The sequence below is a fragment of the Cyrtonyx montezumae genome, unplaced genomic scaffold, assembly GCF_038088225.1.
Source record: "Cyrtonyx montezumae isolate F1298 unplaced genomic scaffold, pur_monq_1.0 scaffold_8, whole genome shotgun sequence".
Classification (NCBI taxonomy): Eukaryota; Metazoa; Chordata; class Aves; order Galliformes; family Odontophoridae; genus Cyrtonyx; species Cyrtonyx montezumae.
Genome location: NW_027072089.1, coordinates 65,031,161 through 65,054,152, shown reverse-complemented (window position 1 = coordinate 65,054,152; position 22,992 = coordinate 65,031,161). Strand labels below are relative to the sequence as shown.

Sequence of the window (22,992 nt, the reverse complement as noted above, 5' to 3'; positions counted from 1 at the left end):
TCTCTGTGCCACAGGAAACAAGTACATCCCTTTGGCATAAGGCCCAGAATACTAATCACATGTGGATTCATGAGATGGCCAAGCACTGTAGTTGGGCAGGCCTCAAGCCCTCTTAATTGCTACCCACTAAGGCAGGAACATGCTCTTTCGAGGCTGAGTTGTGAGAACTGCTTGCACTTTACGGACTTGAAATAACTTATTCTAGCTCCTCAGAACCAGCCGAGAAATGTCCACGCCACAAAAATGCACCATCATAAGCGGAATGACTCCAATACCAAGAGACAGTGCGTCTTGGCACTACTGGAAAACATGCTTCACCTTCCTTTTTCTTCCTAGTATGACTAGATGTGTGGAAAAGGAACCTAAGACTTTACAAATTGGGAGTCATCTTGGCAAGAAAGATCTTACCTGCCCTTGCCCTACAGTCACTCCAGCTGGCCCTGCAGATATTTCTGAATTACCTTTCACCAAGCTATTTCAGATAATGCAAGATATCACAAACTGGGGGCAGAATGCAAAGATCAGCATAATTGACCCTCCAATTATTTATGCAACTTCTCTGGCAAAAAAAAAACAGCCTGCCAGCAGTAACAATGACTGCACATACAGATATGTGCCTCAACAATAGCTTCAAGAAACACAAAGAATAGAAGCATCACCTGTATATTTACACTGCTGGGCATATTAACAAGAACCACTGGAAGCCTTCCCTATTCTTCCCCAGCATTAACTTTTTAACTTTCTTTGTTCAAGAACACAGCGGGAAAACAGAACCAAGACTTTTCTACCCTGAGAATTGTAACCTATAGATCCCAGAGCACACAGGTAATACAGCTCCTTTGCTGTAACTGAATGACCTCACTACAGCTGAATGCTAACCAAGCTCAGCCTTCCCATGGTGACTAAGTTGTCGGAGGTACAAACTGAACAGACTCAAGTGCATGAATGATTGTATGAAAACTCAAAAAAGCATGGGCTACTAGATTCCTAATGCAACAAGTCAAAATAGACCCAGGATAGCCAAGCAGTTCTGTAACTCAGGCTTCTGGAAATCCAGGCAAGTTATAATGGGACTGCTAAGGATCAGGTTACTCATTAGTGCTCACACTTTAAGTCCTTACAGAAGTTGTGTTCTTGTCCATAGTACTTACTTTGAGACCACAAATACAAAACAACAGGAATACCTACCCATCTACTAGCCCTTGTTGCTTAATAATCCTGTGAGATTCTTCTCTAGAGATTCTGCCATGAAACCAATGCTGTGTCCTATGAATAACTGGAGGTGAGAAGGAAATAGACAATGGTTATAAAACAGCTGAGGTGTACCAGTTTCTTCTGCTTTATATTTCTTTAAACATTTTAAAAGTGGGTATAGTTTTGTTGCATTAAATGTCTTTAATTGATCGGTGTAAAAAATGAAGCAATATGAAAAAAAAATGCCACAGATTTTATGATTTGCAGATATATGATCAGGTTAATGAGACATTGCCCTTTCACCATTTCTTGAAAATGCTGTGCCTAAACAATTCTTGGAATATAACTCATGAGCTAACAAGGTAGAACCAAGTCCCTTTAACTCCAGAAGAATGAAAAGGACTTCAGATTGTGCTTTGAAGGGCACGGTGATCCCCAAATATCTTTATTATTGTTTCATTGTTCTTCAAACAGTATTTTTAAGTTCTATTCAACAGAATATAAACTCAGAATACCTACATTCCCTCTTATGGAATCTAGGACACTAATATGCAATTTTCTATTACTGTAATATTCTCACAATGCCAAAGAGACGTTCAGGGCTCACATTAAAGGTATTTGTACTTTATGTTATTCAATTATTACAGAATAGACACTATTTTGAAGACTCTTATTTTAAAGATTAACAATTCACTTGTTGACATTCCTTGTCTAAAATGGAGAACGAATTTCTGGATTTATTTTTTACTGGAAATATTTCTGTAGTCACAATTTTTGTAAAATCTGGGTTTCAAAAGATTAAAATTGAAGAAAAGCTTGCATGTGCCTTAAAAGTAAGGTAAGTTCCTTCTACTATGTCTTTATAGGTAGGCATACTAATGACAGATGTTACTCATGAACATAAAACATAGTATTTCGTATCAAGGCATTAACACTACACGGTTGCACTCTATCTTTGTAGGAAATAATCGTTTATTTAACCATCAAAGCCTCTTACACTATGCTTACAAACAGCAGAATTTACCTGTACTCAGTGTGGAAGGATGGAGTGGACTTTGGCTACCCAAGATGTTCATTCTTGTGCTACGTTTCTATAGAGAAAATGAATTACCATTAAATCCACACTAAAACCTCAAGAGAAGAGAATTACTGCACATGCAATACAGATTTAATTTACAGGAAACTTGGGGCTGGGCAAGTTTAATGCAAGGATGAGAAAAAGAAATGCAACTTTGAAGGGAACTAATCTACAAGCAGCGGCTCAGTTCAGTTGGCTTAAAACACAAGCCAGATGTTAATGGTGAAAGCTCGGTATCTTAAAAAAAAATAAGGAAAAAAAAAAAAGAAAAGAAAGAATATGACAGAAAAAAAGAAAAGTCTGATACGTTTCTGCTCAGGCAAAATACTGGGCACTCAGTAAATCAAGCAGTATTTCCCTCCCATACATAAAGCACTAGCTAGTGCTTCAGTGATTACTCCTATTCCCTAAGAGACGAGCATGGGGGAAAACTTGTACTGCAGCTGTCTGTCCACAAGACACTATAAACAAATTACATCAGTTTTCATTGCAAGAGGTTCTGCCTCTTGTATATTCTGCAATTAAACTTACTGGGAGCAAGCCATTAGTCAGAGCCCCAGCCTCTTCCATGTGGGGAAGCATTTAATTTGACATATTCCTCCTCAGAGACTGGTTTTGCAAACTGGCAGTAAAGTTCTGGTGAGTCTGCTTTCCCCCTCAACTTTCCTCTGGACACTAGGGGGACAGAGAAGCAGTGGTAGAAGGTTGTTGTGAATGTGACAGTTTTGCTAAAGATGGATATTGACTTTCAGATCTGCATGCGTGCAGTGTGATTGTTTCAGGTCGGATCTAAGCTATACTGTGACCAGCACTGCACTGCTATCATAGCACACTCTGTGTCTTGGCTCTCAACAGACACTGATGAAAAAAATAGAAAAGAAGTGAAAATAGCTACCCTCCAAGCATGTCCTTCTTCCATGGCAGCACTCTGTGCTTCAACAGGGTTTTCAATAACTCTTCCTATTTGCCCCGAAAAATCCATTGCTACTAGTGAGTTTTCAGATACACTTCTCTGAAAAGGAATTTTCACTTGTTTCAAAAAACAGGGAAAGAAAAAACCAACTTGAGAGAGTTTCATTTCAAAATGTTTTGCTTTCAGAAGACTTTCCAAAGCTATCCTTCATCAGCATGGGAAACACAGCTATTTTTCTTTTCCTTAAAAAGCATTAACAGACACAAAAATATGTTTTTTCTTTATAGGCCATATGGAATGGAGAGCATCCAAAGCCTCTGTTGCTCAGGTTGCCCACTTGCTCTATTACCATACCCCACTCATTTCCAGGGCCAGTTGGGATCCAAACATAGCATCTTCAATTTTAGACAGCTAACAGTCAGCTTTTGGCCCAACACTTTTTATGAGATTTAAGAGTGTGTTTTGCCAGACCTAAGCTGGCTTCTTCAGGGACAGCCAGATGCCTCTGTGCTGTACATCTCTAAGTGCCTGGCATATCCAAGATTTTTCAATCACGTGCATAATGTAAATCTAAGATAAGTGGAGAGCCAGCTACATAAACTATACCCATAGAAAACGTGAACTTTACATTGATTTGCTCCATAATGCTGAATTTACATTTCTTAGTGTAACATTTTCCACTTTTAAAATGTAAAAGTAAATACATCATTTTAAGCACGACAGATTAAGGAAACAAAGTTCATTACTTACTACTGGAGTGGAAAAGTGAGGAAGCATGGCTTTTCTCTGCTGGGGAATTCTGTAATTCTGATACAGCAGCATTCCATACTGTCAAGAGAAAAGCAAATGAATTGTTATTCAAAGGTATTCCCTAGAAAACAAAACAAAACAAAACTGCAGTAATTCCAGAACACCACTTACACTGGAACAAGGTGCTGTTGTTTATTTCCATGATCAGAAACTGTCCCAGTGCACTTTGCATTGAGGAATAGTGATTGGCAAGTGGGAATAGAGCATTAAGTATGCACAATAACTTGATTTAAAAGACAGCACTTTTACAAGCCTGAGCAAAATACACAGCTCATCTCTGCCGCTCTCAGCTATTAACATATATTCCTTATAGAATACAAGCTTTCACTCAAGGTCCAGGTATCACCTCCCCCACTTTTTACCCTCCAATAATTTGAGCTTTAAAAAATATAAACATGCATAAGAAGATTTATAAAAGGTAATACAAAGACAAACTCAGCTTTCACTATCTCATAAAATATAATGCTTTCTAATTCACAAGAGTTTTAATAAATTTTGACAGGAAGTAACACTTGCAGTATTTTTCTCATCCTTAAAAACTGAGTGAACTAACCATGTCCCTCTCATACTGAAATCAATTTTAGAAACACTAGCAGCTAAGACAGTAGGAAAACACCTGCTCGGTGCCTTCCCAAGAGGGGCACCACTGAAGTATATCAACACTGCTTACAGAATGTTCTAATTGAAGTTGTGTATCTAATTTTGTTAATAAGGTAAAACTGTATGAAAATTGAGTCTGTAGGTAAAAGGAGAGCCACAGCCATAGCTGTGAGGCACAGCTTTAATTTTCCTTGACTACACACCTTTAATCATCTTTCACTGTTTCTTAAAAACAAAATCTTTCCTTTCCTAGTGTTCAGTGCCTAAAGGTCATTATTAGATGCCAGAGCACAGAAACTGAATGCTATCCTGTCTTTGCCACAGGCAGCAATGCAAAGAAAGACACCTCTGAACACTTAAGATGCATGTCAGCACATTCGGTATGAATAGCTAACTGTGTATGCTGGGGAGGTTCTTCCTTGCCATTCCAGGATCATAGTGTGTTCACCAGTGTACTTAAATTCTTCCTTCTTTCATTATAAGTGATAACCTCAAGATACAATTCACTATAATTAACCGATTTCACTATTTCTGCAGTTTGTTCAAAATGAAAAATTATGCATAAATCAGAAATAACAACAATCAACGATCACCAATAATAATCTCAAAGCATCTGGATGTGACAGGGTAATAAAATATTCTATTAAATTTGAGCCAAGTCAATGTAGTGAACATTATAGAGTATGAGGGCCAAAAGAGTCATCAACTTTGCAGAAAACAAATATGCAAATTGTACCTAGGACTGTTTCTTCAATCCTAACCCATAACTGAAATAGCTATAACCAGTACACCTTTTTATTTTTGGTAGAAACTTAAAAAAAAAAAAAAAAAAAAAAAAAGGGATGGGGTTTCTGTATTGCAATTTGTGAAGAATTTCTTACAATTAACAAACCAGGCAATACTTGGGAGATCATTAGAAGTCATGTGGCGGTTTGGAAGATGACTCAATGTAAATGGAGAACAGGCAGCAGACTTCTTGTTTCATACCTGCAGGCCTAGATGTCTAATTAACTCTCCCTGCTTTTACAGGGCATTGCATGATACACAGTGTACCCAAAGAATGGAACAGATAACTGTAGCAAACATTTGTCACATCTTAAGAAAAGACCGGAAAGACAAAGTTTTGAAAGGTGCAGGGGTGGGGAGTAGAAGACATTCAGGCAACACACCCCATCCCAGGAGGCATCCAAGGCCTGGCTGAATGGGGCCCTGGGCAGCCTGATCTAGTGGGTTGGCAATCCTGACCATGGCAGGAGGGTTCAAAGGAGCTGATCTTTAAGATCATTTCTGACCTAGGCCATTCTAGGATTTAATGATTCTGTGATCTCTGGAACTCTTGCTCTGTACCAGGAAGCAACAAAACCACGTAGTCATTGACACACCTCAGCACCCCAGTCACAGTGTGGAAATTGGCCCTCAGCAGGCGTTCCCACAACACTGGTGGGGAGAGGGGCACTTTGCTGGAGAGGTCTGGAGTGGAGAGGAACACACAGGTACTGCTGATGTGGCCTGCTGCTTACGCAGAAAAGGCAACTGTAGTCATCTGGAAGAGAGACCAAGCAGATGGAGCCCAGAATGGCCTCAGGGAACATCCTGGCATAGCTCTGAAGCCATGTCCCCGTCCTAGTGGCTTGCTCACAGCACTACTGATGACAAATCTCATCCTGGGCACAGCTTGTCAGACAGCAGTCACTAACAGGACACGGTGTCCAAGGACCACATCCTGGCCTCGTTCCCACTGCAGTGTCTGGGGCCAGCCCTGCTCCGTGACATAAAGTAAAGGGGTTTTGTGGTTTGTTGTCCCTTTCCAAGTATCTGGAATTATACGTTTACTACAGAGAGAGTCAAAGCTGACTGAGTTCAATATTTCCATTCCTATTTTGGTGGATGTGTATCTAGTATGGGGTACCATAGCACCAGTTTGTACATGCCTGTAATTTTTTTGATTACATTTGTTTGTTAGATTTTGGAACAGAGTACCGGAGAGAGGATAAACGCATGGAAGAGAAGTGAGATTTTTATGGGCAACACATTAGAGAGAACCTGTAAATACTTTGTACATTTTATTTTTTTTATAGGTGCATATTCCCTTTAACATGATGAAGGACTTAGTAGTAAGGTACATAGAAGAAAATAATGGTCGTTTTCGAGGCAGCATCTTCAGGAATAGATTTAAAAAGAAAATAACTTCTGCTTCAAACACAACAAAATAACAGACCTTCTCCTCAGTTCTTCCTACAGTGATTTTCTGTTCTGCGGAACAGAAGTTCTGGGGAACATCCTTCCACACTATCAAAAAATTTAACTGTTTCCTCTCAGGTATGACTAACTTCAATCTACAGAGTGACTTATTTTTGTTATTTATTTTGTTTTGGAATCTTCAGAAAATTGAAAAAATTAACAAGTGTGTACAAAGCACTCTGTTCTAGGTGAGATATTCACTTGCCATAATCAAAATTTTATTTTTTTAATGATACTTGCAAATAACTGTTATACAATTTTGTTGGTTCATTCTCATATAATACACTTGCCTCAAACTCTGAAATTATACTGGATTCATATACACAGAGGATTCATCTCAGTGCAGTGCTTAGAAGTTCAGGGGGGACAGTCCTATCTGGCATAGTGCTCCTGGCCCTGTTGCTTTGGAGGTAGATGACATTCAAGAACATACAGGTATTTTCTAAAGAGCAAAAAAATGGCAACTGCAACTTGATAACAAGTGTAGCTCTATTCACACACAAAATCGGATACCTTGAGGAGTCGAAAGGCAGTCATCCAGCACGTCCTACTTTGCTCATCTTCAGCACACAACAACCTCAGTTCCTTTGTTTCATTTCTTACTCTGTTGGGCTATAAAGGGTTAGAAAGTATTCAGCTCCATTACAGTAAAAACCAACAACACTGTAAATGTACTGTAAAGTAAAAACAGATGTCGTATACATCTACAAACTGGTCAGAGAAGGCTGACATCATCCTCAAGCTCCCATCACACCATCAGAAGCTGAATAAGTTTTGTATGAAATTACTTTCTCTGCTTGATCCAGCAAGATCAGAGCTCTGTAATACTCTGCAATTCTTGCAGCTTATAGGAACAAGGTACTCAAGTCATTTCAGAAAGAGAAACAAAGAGTATAATACATTTTCCGTTTGTTTGTTTGGAGACCCACCCGAAGTTTCAGTCAAGCCCTAAAGAATCAGATATGGAGAACAGATCCTTCCCTCCACACCCTCTTTGTTGTACCACCATCATTCCCATACAGTCATCGCTCGCTCTGGAAGTTCTCCTGCAGTTTAAAGCTTTTCCTGCTCTTTATGTTCAGATTTTTATGTATCTCCCTGAGCAGCACCCTCACCATCTCTGCATGTGGGCCTCCATGTTGCAAGCATCACAGAGCAGCCCCTCATAACTTTCCGACCTAATGCACTCAGTTGCTGGTAGTGGCAGCTCCTGAAGATGACCACAAATGAAGTGCCCAATTCCTGCATGGAATGACATGCTTTGTCCCAAACAGACCAGAAATGCCTACATTGCTGTGATGCCGTCCTACAGAGAGCGCTTGGGCTCTTCCCACTGAGTACCTTCCCAAATGTCTGCTTTCATCAGTTCAGCCAGCCTCTACCAAACTGATACTGTCTAGCTCCAGAACAGCTGCTAGGAAGGAGATGACATCATCTCTTTCAATAAAACCAGCTCCCATCCACATTTTCTTGACAGAAATGAGATGGAGCTTTGAAGTACTTTTTACTGACATTTCAGAGGCAGTACATAAAAGAGACAACTCTGGATGCAATCTGATCAGGAAAAAGACAGCTTATGCTGCCATACCTTACTCTTCCTCCTCTATAAGTTGTACAAGTGTAGGCATGTGCTAGAGAAAAGAGTATCTCTCTCTAAAGGAAGCAATATTAGTAATAATCCTAAATGCTAAGAACTCTTCTTAACTGACCTGGTTATTCGTGCAAAAAATATTAATCCTATCCATCAGAACACTTTTAAAATCCTTAAAGGCAACTGCTTATTTGTATTTCTATCTTCCACAACAATCTTCTACTTTAAATATTTAAATGCAAACCTCTGGCCCATAATTATGGTACAGTTATGTCAGATCACAGTTCACTGCTTGCTGCTATATAGTTTTGGTGCTCACTGTCCAAAGAAACTTTCCTGTTCCATCACAGCACTAGGAAAACACGATTTTATGTTCAAGGTGAACCAAGGCCACCTCACAGGCACACCATGCTTCAGTACTGAACTGATCCTGCACAGAAATTTCCCAATCCAAAGAAGCAACAGACAAAGTGTTAAAAATGTCACATAAAATGATGGCAAGATTCATAGGCCATGCCTGCCAAACGAAACAGTTTCAAGATGAGGTCTTCCTGACAGAAATACTTGCAGACTTTTACATACAAATCCCATTTATCTAGCAGGGCTTTGATCTACTGTCACCATCTTGTACTCTGAAAGAACTTCATGAGATTTACCTTTATACAAAATCCAAACTCCGCAGGCGCATTGTACAACTTCTTGCCTGCTATCAACGAGAAGATATTGCTGTCTTCTAGGTCAGCCAACAACTGCAAATGTCTTGGCTCCTGCAGAAGTAAGGTGTTTTAGAACATGTAAGAATAAGCCCCTGGAGGAACACCTTGCTGCAAGCACGCAGTCTTGAAAGACCAACATCCAACAGAGGGCAGTATATGAACGCTCTGCTCCTCTGAAAGCTGAAGTGGACACTGCGAGTCGCGTTTCAATTATCAGTCAACCAGCCAAAGGAGCTTTATAGAAGAAGCTGACAAAATACTTATTCAAATACAGGGAATTGAAAATGGCATAGCCTATTTCATTGCTTCTGGAAAATCTGAAAATTAGATCATGCAGAATATTTTTTGAAGTATCATTTAAGATAAATTCATCAACAACACGTCTGAAGAGTAGGATTTTTCTTTCTAACCCTGTTAAGGTGATTTCAGCTACCACAGTTGTGTTGTCTGGCTAGATTGGTTTTATTATATAACAAAGTTAAAAAGCCACTGTTATACGCTGAGAGCCCAGGACTTGTTTTCATCTGATCATGGTTTTTCTGTGCAATAAAAAGGAAATGCTTTGTGCAGAAATTAAGAAAAAAAAAGCCCTCCCCCCAAAAAATCCAATATAAAAGAAAATCCTTTCACATATTAGTAGCGTGCGACTTCTTTTTTTATCTTACCTTTGAAGTTCCTTTTGTAGAACAATAAAGTCCTGATCTCCTCAAACACACATACAATTTCTTCCATGACTTCCTACCCAGCTCTTTCACATGCAAGAAACCTTGTATTTCAGGACAGCTACTGGAGTTTAGAAAGTTCTGTTGGAGAGGAAAATATAAGAGATAACTGTGTCCTACACATTCATCATAAAATTGACATTTTTCTTTGCAGAAAAGTCAGGCAAATTGCAAGCCACTTCACTGACTTTGGGCATTATTTCACTATATGCTTAAATTGACCTACATGTTTAAACTGATTTACAGCCAAAATGGACATTACTTCTCCCATCACATCTACCTTGCTGACTTCCTGTCATCTCCTCTCCTCTGAGCAGCGAATATCAGCTTTATGATGCAAACCCAGATGGACTACTGTTGAAACCCTCCCCAACCCAGAATAGTTAATGTCCTGACAGATAAATGAACTTTGCCAAGACATAAGAGTCTCCACACAGTTTCAACAGGTGGGAATTTGGCTGCACAGCCAGGGCCACAGAACAGCAACCACCAAGTGGCAGCTACAGCTGGACTGGTTTGAAAGCAGATGTGAAACAGGAGCTTTAATTAGGGTGTTTCTGAGGCAGAATCCCCATGTTTATTATACAGCATGTTTCTCTATAGTACTGTAAAAACAATCAATTCAAGTTCATGTACTGACATTTTCCTGTTTTCCATTTTAATATTTAAATCTCCAAAAGACTAAACCCTTCCCTGTATCACCACTCGTGCTTGGCCCGAAAGGACACAAAGTAAGCTTACTCATTACTTAAAGCAAATAGTACCTTGTCAGTACAATTCAGCTGACTAGTCTAACTTGAAAACATTGGCAAAAATCTTCAACTTTATCCAAAGTTTTAGAGTGGGAACAGCCTACTGCAGGATTTCCCATACCAAACACCTGTACAGCATACATGCACCTGTCCCAGGACAAGAAGTATGACAGACCTCAGGGGGGTTGGACTTGATCATCTCCCGAGGCCCATTCCAACCCCTCCAATTCTGTGATTCTGCGACAACAGAGTATATAACTCAAATGGAAACTCAGAGCAGTAAAATAAATGTCAGCAATGATACTACACCTCCAGATCCAGAAGTATTTAAGTTAAGTTCTTGGCATAATTAGAGGGACCACATATGGAATCATTTGATTTGCCGTATGTCAAAGGAAGGGAGTATTAACTATGGTTAGCCAGTTGATGGATTGTTCCTTTACTACAGTGGGCTAGATTTTTAAACGACAGAGAGCTTGGTAAGTAATTTAAATGCCAAACTCTTAATAAATTCATGTAATAGGAAGAAAAATTAACAAAACCTGTTGGTCTACATGCGTGTGAAATGTCGTATAGAGTTGTGTTACTCGGTAGGCAATGCTCACAGAAAACAGACCAAAAAACCAATGCCCTTTGTTAGAATTTTTAGTTGCATTAAAATGTAATCATTTTTCTCTTCCCTCCACAACATCTTATCTAACAAACTGGAAAAGAATAGTCAAATTTCTTGCTATTTGTGCTATAATCTAATTCTCAGCTATGAAAATAAGAGGCCAAAGGAACTTAATATTCTGTCCACAGACAGGAAACTTGTCCAGGTAGATAAACTACTTTTAAAAGTAAACTAAAATACAAGCTTTTTGTATATCTGAGCAAGACTAACATCAGAGAAAACAGATCCCACCACATTTCTAACACTAGAAATAATAGCTCTTAAAGCTGAACACGACATTCTGATGTGATGCTCAATTTCCTTCCCGTATTCTCTGTAATTAAAAAAACAGCGCATACACTCAATGTCTGAGGTAGCCTCAGATGCCACATGCATAATGACTACTAGAATGCAGAAAGTTTACCTTCCACAAATTACAACGGTCGCTGAAATTATGACAAATAGTTGTATGATTTTTTTAAAAACAAAGGTTTATTTAATATAAATGCCTTAAGTAAGATTGGTTTTTACAGTTAAACAACAAACTAAAGAGAATGTATCCACGCTCTCTGTACAACTCTCTTTTACTGTTAATCCCCATGGGTCACGCTTTTCCATAACTGCACCTAACTAAACCTTCCCAGAAGAAAACTCTCTTGTATTTCACAATGTGAGCCTTTCCTCTATGAAGCTGCACTATGCTCCAAACTTTCTCCCCCTCCAAAAATTTTCACTCTTTTAGTCAGTCCTGCTTCTCATCTTAACAAGCAAACTCAATTCCAGACATAATGCTGCTAGATAAAGAGTCTGAGGTGTATTCACCTCTACTCCTACCAGTCTGGGTTCCTGATAAAGCACTGGAAGGAGTGCTTGCCCATTCAGAGTGCCTTCTCTTCATCTGGCCCATGTCCCCGCAGATTACCCAGACTGAGTAAGTAGGCCATGAAGTACTTGCGTGGCGACATGAAGGAGAAGTTCCTGCTCTAGAAGTATTTAGTGTGCTGTGAAAAGCAGGGTCCTAATTAGAGAAGTATGACTGCAAAGTTGACCCAAGGACATTTGACTTTGTTGGACGTGACTTTCATTTTTAATTCCAGGAACAGTCTTCTTGTTTCCCAGCTGAAAATGCCTGCTAATGCTTTAAGCTCTTTTTGGTGAAAATGGAACCAGTATTTAACGGATTTTAAAGTGGTTAGAGGTCAAAATGAGCAAACTAGTTCAAAAGTGAGTGGAAAGTTAAATTTTACCAAGCTGTCAATGTGAAACTGTGCACACGCAAAAGGACAGAAATCAGTTATTTGTGCTTTATTCATATACTTGAGCTTTCTGCTTTATAATTTTCCCGTGTTATTTATGATACGTGTTATTCACATCTTCCAGGCACCAATGTCTTATCCACTGAAAATGGTATTACTTAACAATGTGTTTTAATTTGGCCTCCACACACCTGAGAGTTAAATGTCTCCTATTTGAGAAAATGACTTCAGGTGAAGAATATTTGACTAGAGGGTTTAGGATGGTGTGCTGTAAGGTTTAAATGTCTGAGCTACAGGTCAGCCCTTCAGCTACCACCTCAGAGATTAACTGACTGTACTACAGCTCCTTCATGAACAAGCAAGAAACTGTACAGTGACACTGAAACTGCAGTAAAAACTCAGGGAACGTACATGTCACTGCCACATAGATTACAGAGCTCTACCAACACACATGCACGGGGTACACACACCTGTAATTCAGAGTGGGAAGCTTTATGTGAGATAACTTTGCAAATTATACATCTAGTCTTCTGCAACTATTTGCACTTATGTCCATTACTTCAAAAAATACTTGGTGTGCTAGGATTAGGAACCTGAAGCATACTCTAGAACTTCCATCTGAACTACTGACAGAAGTCAGCAAGGGAGGCAGCAGCTACCAGCACAAAAACACTAGAGAAGGAGAGAAAGTAAGTCCTTTCATGACACTAACAGACAGAGGAGGCTGCCTCTGGGTACCCACAGAGCATTTACCTGTGAAAGCCCAATAACCAACTATGGAACAAATGCATATGAATACAGCTACAAATACTTTGTGTTTGTAACTTACACCTCAAAGTGAATGAGTTAGCTCTTTGTCAGGTTCAATATTAATAATAAATGCTAACTAATCAGTCTTTCTCCAACCAGCCATTTCTAGACCTTTGAATTCCCTCTCCCATTTCCTTCAGCTACTCCCCTACAGTTGCAAAATGTTGTGCATACAGATAACTTACAGTACCTGCAAAAGTTGTGACTGTGGAATACTGCCATTTGTTTGCTGGCACCAGGCAACCATTTGCTCTGGAAAGAAATTCTAAACACAGGAAGAGAAAACAAATTTAAGTCATACTATATTTGAACCCTCTTATATAGAATCAGTGAAATTTTGTTCCAGTCATAATTTTGTGAAGCTATCATTCTTAACCTGGAAATCTCTTTTCACACAAAGTAACACTAGGGCTTTCAAGTACCATTCTTTCCTTCCTTCTGGTCAACAATGCTGTAAGCTATGAAGACACTCAGACAGAATTTGGATTTTTAAACATCAGGTACACAGTATTTCCTAAGTTCATTTTCCCAGTGCTTCCTCTTCTCCTAAGTGCCTTTTTAGCAGCCTCTAGTTTCTAGGGAGGGACAGGAAAAGTGGTCCTGCAGGTTGGGAACTCAACAGCTCTTGTTCATTGCACATTTTGCCACATTTTACCTTCCTGTCCAGGAAGGCTAACTGGTCAACAAACTCTCCGTAACTCCACTTGCTGCATGGAAGATGGAGAGCAGGAGGAATAAAATTTCTCTATCTTGCGGAGCCAAACAGGATGAAAATGCATTAAAAGAAATCTCAGGTGGGAATGCTGCAGAATCTTCAGTAAGTACTTCTACCGTCAACACTACTCTCCTTTTACACAAAATACACTTCTTCAGTGCTGCATCTCCCAAAGCTAAAACCTGCTCAGTTCCATTAGAACGCTCCACATGAACGGCCATTCACAGAGCTTAAGCATGAGAAAAGACTCATGTGTGACTGTTGATGCTTTCAGTTGGTTTTAAGCATGAGTAAAGGCTCATGAGTGACTGTTGATGCTTTCAGTTGGTTGTTCAACAGTGAGTCCAGACTCAGGACTTCAAACTTTTCAATCTGCCATTTGTAAAACCTACCCCTACATCTGTGCTTCAGGATGATAAAACACAGCCCAATATTTTTTCTTGTAATGATCAGTCAGCTGTGTGTTCTAGGAAATGAAGTACTAAAAACTTAAAAAGGACATGTGCAATCATTCTGACTGGCGCCACATTCCGTGCTTCACATGCTACACTTGAATAATCTCAAAGTAAGCATCTATCCTCTTCTCCCCCACCCTGTCATCACAGAGCAAATATTGCCTAACACACAAATAAGGTGCTTCTGCAGACGTTTTAATTTTCAGGCATTCTTTACAATATCTCATTCATCCTGAATCTTTACATCACAAAAGTCAAACAGCTGTCTGCTAAACAGACGACTTGACATTATGTTTTTTTTCCCCCCAGTTCTCCTTTTCATTAACCATGCTTAAAAATGTTCATGGAATTTGGTACAATTCCATTAAATCATTCTTGAAATATTTCTACATTATTTCAAGCATAAAGACATGCAGAAATGCCTGAAATAAAACAATGACTGCAACAAGATGAATAACAACAAAAAACGTTCTAATTGAAAACATTACCACTCTTCAGGCAATATAGATTTCAGTCTTTAAGGCATAAAGTGAAGCACTGAAGAGAAATCACCCTTCTGCCAGGTAGGCTGCACAATGAATTACGAAAGCTAACATTTACCAGCTTCTTTGAGAAGAAACAGTGCCATATGGCAACAGCTAATGCAATGGATCGGAAGCGTTCACATTCTTAAACCAAAAGAATGATTTATTCTCAGACTGCAAGAGTTTGGGACTGAATGCCAAGCATTCTGGGCTTTACTCCCCTACTCTCTTTTTAATTAAAGCACACCACATTAAACGATGCGCTAGCTCTTACGACACTAAACATTCTGTAAAACACTCAGGTCTTCACTGGTTATCAGATGGGAAGTTCAACAGAAGTGCACAATTACAAACATTTTGTGTACAGGAAGGTTTCAAGCAGTAAATCAAGGCATGAGTTCTGAAGCAAGCACTAACAGATGACAAATGTCCATGGAGGAACATATGTGAGGATGCAGCAGTTGTGCCTGACCGTCCATGAGAAAGGAAATTAATTTCTCACTGCAACAATTTCTGCAATGAGTTTTCATGTGACCACAGGTATTTCTTTTGCTTCTGGCACCACCAAAATCTGTTCTAATCTAAACCTTCTTTAGATTGTCCCTGCTCCGGCTGTTTAGATGGGTTGCCCCAACTGACATAGGTTCATATCACTTGCCTGTTACCACCTAATTGTTCAGATAAAATCTGAAGAATAATTCCCAAATAATCAACGACACTGTGCAGTTGAAAATTACATTATTCTAAGGGCATGAGATGAGTAGTGCCACATACAGTTACGATATATAATACCTCTTTCTTTTCTAACATGGATAAACACGAGGGCATGGAGGAGGTGAGTTTCTATGAGTAGAAAAGAAGGCAGAGCACACTAGTAAAGCACAGCCGTATGGGAGACAACGTCCAGCATGTATTACGAAGACACAGAAGTTCCTTGTACGTAACAAAAGGTTACAAAGAAATTTTTTTAGCACTACTGTCAGAAATCAAAAGTTTGATATCGCGTACTATTGGATCAAGCATCAAATTAAGTAACTTGGGAAAGAATGAGAAAATTGCTCTTCTGCTTGTTTTTCCTGAGTCAACAAAGATTTTTCTGTGTTGGTCACTCTCCAACACAGCAACAGCCATTTTTAAACAAGTATATTTGGGAACATGAAAAAACAGTCGAGGTTTGCAGGCTGGGAATAGAGTACAAGGAATTTAAACATTGGTTACAATTTCTTTGGAAAGATTTCTGTTTTGTTTTGCTGTGCTTTTTTCTTATTTTTAAATAGATCTTTTAAGACCTAACGGTGCCCAACACAGTTACTGCAACCCATCCTTCTCTCTGGTGCAAACAATGAAGTAGAAAGACTCACCATGGGGTTTTTGAAAAATTCATATTTTGCGTAATTCTTCCTAAACAAAAATTTACTTTCACTTCCCATTGTGGATTCAACTTGAACTATGAGCTCGTGATCTTCCAAGCATCTCTCTGTGGAAAAAGAACAGAATGTTAACACACAATCAACTAGAAGGAACAGTAAAATCAGCTTCCAGAGAATATTAGTAAAGCAACTTAGTACAATTCCATTACCTTTACTGAAGTTAACAAAGCATTTTGCAGCTTTCAAATCGTACTGTCATGAGGTTTTAAAGGAAACAGGGCTTAAGTATTACAAAGTTCAATGTTATAAGGCAGAGTTTGTTAAAAATACCCTACATACCTACAAAATAAAATACCCCAAATACCTACAAAAATAGCCTACCCTATGGCTACGCAAGAATGGACTTCTGAGAAAAGAAAGAACAAGATTTTTTCTGTGTGCCTCGCTGCCTGTCAGTAGCTTAAATAATACACACTAATCTCTTCCTTGGTGTTTTCTATTTGCTGTGGAACAGGAAATGTGGAAAGATTTAAGGGGAAAAAAAAAGTGAAAAGGCCACTGTTAGGTCTTGAACTATCATGGAAATACAGTGCCTTATTTGACTGTGCTCTATAAAAATACTTCATTTCAAGGTGAACTTCAGGCCTTTATTGTAGATGCTAGACAATGGGGTTTATTATGAAAAAGGTCACAAGATCTACTTTACAAGAATACTGACAGAGACAAATGTTTTGTACACATGACAGGGCAATTTTCTGCTCTGCATTTGGTTACAAGGTAACTCCCCATAACCACTACTTCTTTGGTCAAAAGAAGGACACATCAAAGCGTGAACAGATAGCTTAACAAATCCAATTCACTGAAAGCAGTAACTCAAAAGAAGGCAACTGGCCTAAGTGTACACTACATAATGAAATCATTATCTTGGCAAATCTTCAAAAGTTTCTAAGAAAATACGTAGGTGTTCTTCAAAAGTCTAATAGCCAGTACTTTCCGCTTGAATATAATAGGGAATTAAAAACGAGGTCAAACAAAAAAAATAACTTTCACATAGCTCTATCCAAATCACATGACCTGCTGACCAAAAACATTTGGACAACCCTTTCCCCACTTCATATTCCTGCATCCTTGCATTCTCACAATTAGAAATGCCAGGCAGCCACCCAGGTTCTCTTGGGGAATATTCTGGATATAAAGCAGCTGGTATCTCCAAAAGCAGCACATTCTTGAATGTCGCTTGAATTATTTGACTTGGCATAATAATGTTAAGGTCTTTGAAAATTTAACTCCTCTCTGAATGATCCCATTGTCTTTTTCACCTGCACTTAAGACTGTCAGTCATCACCATCTCATTGATGAATTCAGAATTTGCCACGCCTTTGCAATGTCTGGCCTTGCTACAGATTGCATTTCAAATTTCAAGGGGTTATCATCAAAAAATTTCCGTATTTAGTGACTTCTACATTAAGAGCTGCTTCCTAACGCATCGGCCACAACACTACTTTTAGTAGTTCTTTGACTAATGTACACTGAAATACTACCACTGAAATAACTTAATGACATTTTATACTATCTGAGGCCTCATCACCTAAATCCCTTTACATTATCTACAGGCTTCACAGGTGAAGTTTTGAATACTGCTACTGATTTATTGCTATTGTCAATGGTTTTAGGCAACTGCTTAGGTCAAATCTCTCTTCATGCCATGAGGAATACAGCGGGATTTTGAGGGTGGACACTCTATTGTCATTTTTTTTGCTCCAAAAATTAAGTTGTACTGATTGTAATCTTCATCACAGTATGAACCCTGAAAGACCACATGTTCTACTCCTGGATGCTTCTGTTACTTACAAAGTTGTGAACTTTGCTTTCCTAACACACGGCAGACTCGCTAAAGGCAGGGACAAACCATGTCTTCTTTCTTCTGCAGCGTAGATGAACAGTTGACAGTTTGGCATTCTGATTGTTAGTTTGGATAAATACACACAGTGACTTTACATTAGATGCTTCATATAACTGACGCAGAGGTATTTCTTCCCCAGATCAAGATCCTTCTGACATCCTGTATTGATATTCCTGTCAATCTAATGCTGATGCTTTCGTATTGCTGGTGAAAGCCATCTTGAAGAAAAGGTGCAACAGTTCATAGCACAAGTGTGTAAAAAGAAGCTAGCCTTGGTTGGTTTGCTACTATCCCATGAAGGCTGCACAATTGGAAAGTCCTGGGCACAAGGTTAGCACAAGTGGAATGAAATGCCACTTGACATGCTAGCAACTCAACTTCAGCCCTGCTTTGAGCTTTCTGCTACAAAACAAGACGTCAGCCTGTTATGTTCAATAGGTCAGCTTGTCTTCAAGTGTCATCACAGAGAAAGTGACCAGAATGCTCTCTGTTTATCAGATAGCATCAACTCAGTCTCCTCTACACAGGTGCTCAAGGTGCAAAATATACTTCTTTTTTTCCTCCAAACTGACCTGTATTACTAGCTAAGCATATACAGAAGTGTGGAACGGACACAAGATGGGAGAATTAGCCAGATTCCATACTGAACAACACATATGCATGTCCCACAATTAGTGTGAAATAGCCCACCCTGTTTCTGTATTTGAGCAAACTGTGTGTTACACTTTTAATTTGTTCACATTAAGGCAAATCAAATTCAATACACATGTAAACAAAAATACATATGCATGAAACTGTGCAGTGATTCCTTCTTCTAAACCTACATACATTTTAGAGCCCTCCTACTTTTCTCTCCTGCTTCAAGTTATGTTAAATAAGATATACAGTCAATTCTGAAGCTGGAAAAATGATATGTGTCGGCAGAGATTCTTTCAATATCCAGGCACATACTATCACCACAGTCTGTCTGCATTATTATTTCTGATAATTTCTAATACAGATACCTCCTCCCATTCCTAAAAATTAATGATAGTTAAGAATGGAGTAGCACTAGGAGAACAGCACATTTTAAGAGGAGGTTAGGTATATTTTCAGATACAGACGAAATAATGTGGCCAAGTTTCACAATGCTTACATCTTGACCACAAAGCATTTTAGATACTAGTGGCAAAGTGCAGCAGCAATCATTTACACATGTCAAACCTAAGCCTGTCTTATGACAGACTGCCGCCATTGCCTCTAGTGAAAGCAAAAATAATCTGTGCAATCCAATAGCTGCTATTTGCAAACATGCATGTTGTTCAGAAGACCATTGAGTATGTGCAAAGTAATCAGTTAGAGGAAGGCTCCTTACAAACTGGGACCTAGAAGCTCACCATAGTGATAACTATGCAGTAGCACTGAAGATTTACTCTTGTCCTCAGTCTGCCCAGTATTAGAAGATGAACTGGTTCTGTAAACTGAACTCTTTTGAAACCAACATTAGGCAAGCCCAGGAAAAAGATGTTAAACTTAATAAAGGAATCAGCTTCTTTTGGTGGGCTTCTGGATTGACACCTACAGCATAAAGTCAGCAAAGATATCTCAGTAAGAAATATGTCTTCTACAGAAAACACAGGATTTTTGCTGCTCTGAAAACACTTTTCTTTCCACACTTCTAAGTATCTACTCATCATTGCATCACACTTCTGCCACATCGCATATGCTGTAAGCAATCTTAATTTTAGAGGGAAAAGTATGGAACTTCAGACAGCTACTTTTATCTTCACCTGGAGTGAGGAGTATGGTACCTCTGACAGTATTTGACGTACACAGGGAAGCAATTAGGTCACCAAGAACCTAGAAATGTGCAGCTGCGTAACAGAACTCAAACTGCAAACTACAAGTGGGGGAACATGTAGAAGCTGGAATCTGAAGTTTATTGTGTGTGTTGCAATGAATTTTTACCCCCTTCTGTGCCCACATCCCTTCAAATACTAAACATATAAAATCTGTATCATCCCTTTTTGACACTTGAAACTTCAGCCTTACACCCTCAAACAATGTGCTGCTTTGCGCAGCCTTCAGCTATGGAGCCTGGGGACAAAGTCTGGTGGCTGCTGGCGTCATCGCCTACACCCCTACTTCTGTGGGACAGCCTGGGCCTCGCTTTGTGCTCTGCTCAGAGTGAGAGCCCTGAGACAGGCAGGCTCTAATGTATATAAATGCAGCTGATAAGTATCTTGCTCTTTTCCCATCATTGTTAATTACCAACTTATTTGTGTGTAAACAGAAGCTTTTGATTTCCTAATCAGCCTCCTGCCCGTTTCATTCAGAGATGTCACACACCAGAGTTTGACAGCACAATTAGTCACCATGGAAGCTATTGTGATGTCACAAACACTGAATTGTGGCATCATTGAATGAATCTGGCAGGAGAAGGATGTTGGTTACAAAGGAGAAGGCTTCTATTTACACAATACCTTGGTAATCAGCAATGATGGGAAAGGGAATATAGAAAAAGAGAGCCTAGCCTGGTAGTTTAATGAGCATTGATAAAACTCAACATTTGTAAAGGCTGTTACAAGTGTGCGTATGGCACGTTAAGCAAAGGATCGTAATTTATACCTTAATTCTTCACCTCATCCTATGTCCTCAAAACTGAAAAGTATTCCACAGCCATACGTGAATGTTTCCTATTAACTTTTTCACTGATTTATACGTTAGGAGAGGTACTCAATTGAAATCCCTGAATAATCAAAATATCTTACGATTTCTTTTTTTTTTTCATTTTTCAAGTGCTATTCTGTGGAGCAATGAATCTGGGTTTAACAACGTCAACGTGGGGCACTACATTTCCAGCAAATTCTTTTTTATTTGCAAGGATTGTGAACTGCATTTTTAAAACTAAAAACCTGAATTAGCTACAGACAGCAGTCGCAGTTCTAGTGCTGTTGACTGCAGCTCACAGTCTGCCTTCCCTTATTTTCTAGAAAAAGATTCACCATTCAGTATATTGACTAATACTCCAAATGCTACACTTTTTTAAAGCATTATCCTGCAGCAGAATTACAGATAGCACATCTGAGCGGTATGTAGCTGCATGGTGTGCATCAGGGCCACTCAACTCATCAGAGTCACAGAATAACAGGAAAAGAAGGACTGAATAACACAAGAATCTTTCAGGTACTGTAATTAAACTGATTTGCGGTGTTATTTAACTCCCCACAGTTCTTCTTGCTGCCTTCTTGAAACTGTAACCATGACACCTCAGTTCCAGTCAGATGAAGAACACTGGCTGGGGAGCAGATGCTGGTCCAAGTACTGCCCATGTACCCAGTGGTGCCACCGCTTTTCCTCCCCCCAAGTCAAGTTTGGCTGTCCCCTGCTCACCCCCCACCCTCGCTGCACCTTTCTTAAGCACTGCTGTGGGCATGCGAAACCGAGTGTGCTCGTCCAGGGCTCTGGCTGGTGATGAGCTGAGCTGAGCTGTTCACAGGACCAGCTCTCCATGGATCAGGCTTAATTTGCCTAAGCTGTTTATGTGCAGTAGCTTCAGACACAGCAAGGTAGCAACAGCTCCAGTGTGAGGATTAGACAATTACTGTTATTTTTTTAAATAAAAATATAAGATGGGAAACAAGAGAAAGGCTTAGAGTGGCTTAACGCAACAAATTGCAACACACAGAAAGCACGTATGTGGCTTCAGCTAATGTCACAAATTAAAGCAGCAGAAAAGGAAGTGATCCGGCTGAAAGCGTATTCACACGAAGCACACGAAGCACACGTCATGTCCCCAGGTAACCACGCCACCCCTTTAACCATTCCCTACCTAATCCTAGGTGAGGGTGATGCTCCACTAGAGTCCAGCTGTTATCATCCACACAATGACTTTTGTAAACCAGCAGCTGGCAGAGGTCCCTGGCTGTCATGTCTGCTAGAATCTCGACCACTTTGCTCGTTCCATCTTCACTAAAGACTTTTACATCCTGCAACATAAAGGGTACACTTACAGATCAGCAGCTCTGGAAAGAGGCAAACCGCACGGCCGCTGCCGGACAGAGCGAGTCCTCGTTGTGCGTGGGCTCGGGGCGCGGCAGCAGGGGCACGTCGGGTGGGCGTGTGGCACTGGGCAGCACTGGTGGCGAGGCCTTGGCCTCCTGCCCCTCCCCCAGTGCCTCCCTGCACCAGACAAAGATGAAGCAGCGTTAATAGGACCACATAGACAGGAACAAGCCGGCAGCAGGTTCTTTATCAGGCTGTGCGAGGAAAGCAAACGTGAAACAGTATGAAAGGAGCGAGAGCTCCTGCAGGGTACCGGGGTGCAAGAAGGCAGACGCGGTGGGCACCCGCAGTTCTCCTGTTGGTGCAGTCGGAGGCCTCTGGACGCTGGCGGAGTGGCAGGCAAGGACCCTGGGGATAAAATGGCTCGTGGTGCCCCGCTAACTTTGGGCCGCTGTGCCGGGGAAGTGCCACGCGCAGCTCAGCACGGGCACTGCTCTCCCTTCCTGACTTCTCCTTCCATCCCGGGTTCTGAGGGCTTTGGAACCAAACCCGCCTGACCCACACATCGCAGATAATAACAGAGAGAAAGAGCAAGTCAGGAACCTTCTCCCCACCTCCTGGATTACACAGATGCTCTCCTCTTGGCATTGTTCTGCTCAGACACGGCACAGACACACTTGCTGCGGAATTATGTCCCCCGCCAACC

At 40.1% G+C, this 22,992-nt stretch overlaps 1 protein-coding gene across 3 annotated transcripts in view; it reads right to left on the bottom strand.

Annotated features, from left to right (window-relative positions):
- GRB10 (growth factor receptor bound protein 10) overlaps nucleotides 1-22,992 on the bottom strand; it is a 136,658-nt gene that overhangs the window by 4,360 nt on the left and 109,306 nt on the right. For all 3 annotated transcript variants that reach the window (XM_065751717.1, XM_065751716.1, XM_065751719.1), the window contains 10 exons: nucleotides 22,114-22,270; nucleotides 16,391-16,506; nucleotides 13,526-13,600; nucleotides 9,809-9,946; nucleotides 9,084-9,194; nucleotides 7,350-7,448; nucleotides 3,936-4,013; nucleotides 3,168-3,284; nucleotides 2,219-2,285; nucleotides 1,189-1,276 (listed from right to left, as the gene is read on the bottom strand). In XM_065751717.1, the coding sequence (XP_065607789.1) occupies nucleotides 1,189-1,276; nucleotides 2,219-2,285; nucleotides 3,168-3,284; nucleotides 3,936-4,013; nucleotides 7,350-7,448; nucleotides 9,084-9,194; nucleotides 9,809-9,946; nucleotides 13,526-13,600; nucleotides 16,391-16,506; nucleotides 22,114-22,270 (1,046 nt within the window). The remainder of the gene's footprint in view (nucleotides 1-1,188; nucleotides 1,277-2,218; nucleotides 2,286-3,167; nucleotides 3,285-3,935; nucleotides 4,014-7,349; nucleotides 7,449-9,083; nucleotides 9,195-9,808; nucleotides 9,947-13,525; nucleotides 13,601-16,390; nucleotides 16,507-22,113; nucleotides 22,271-22,992) is intronic.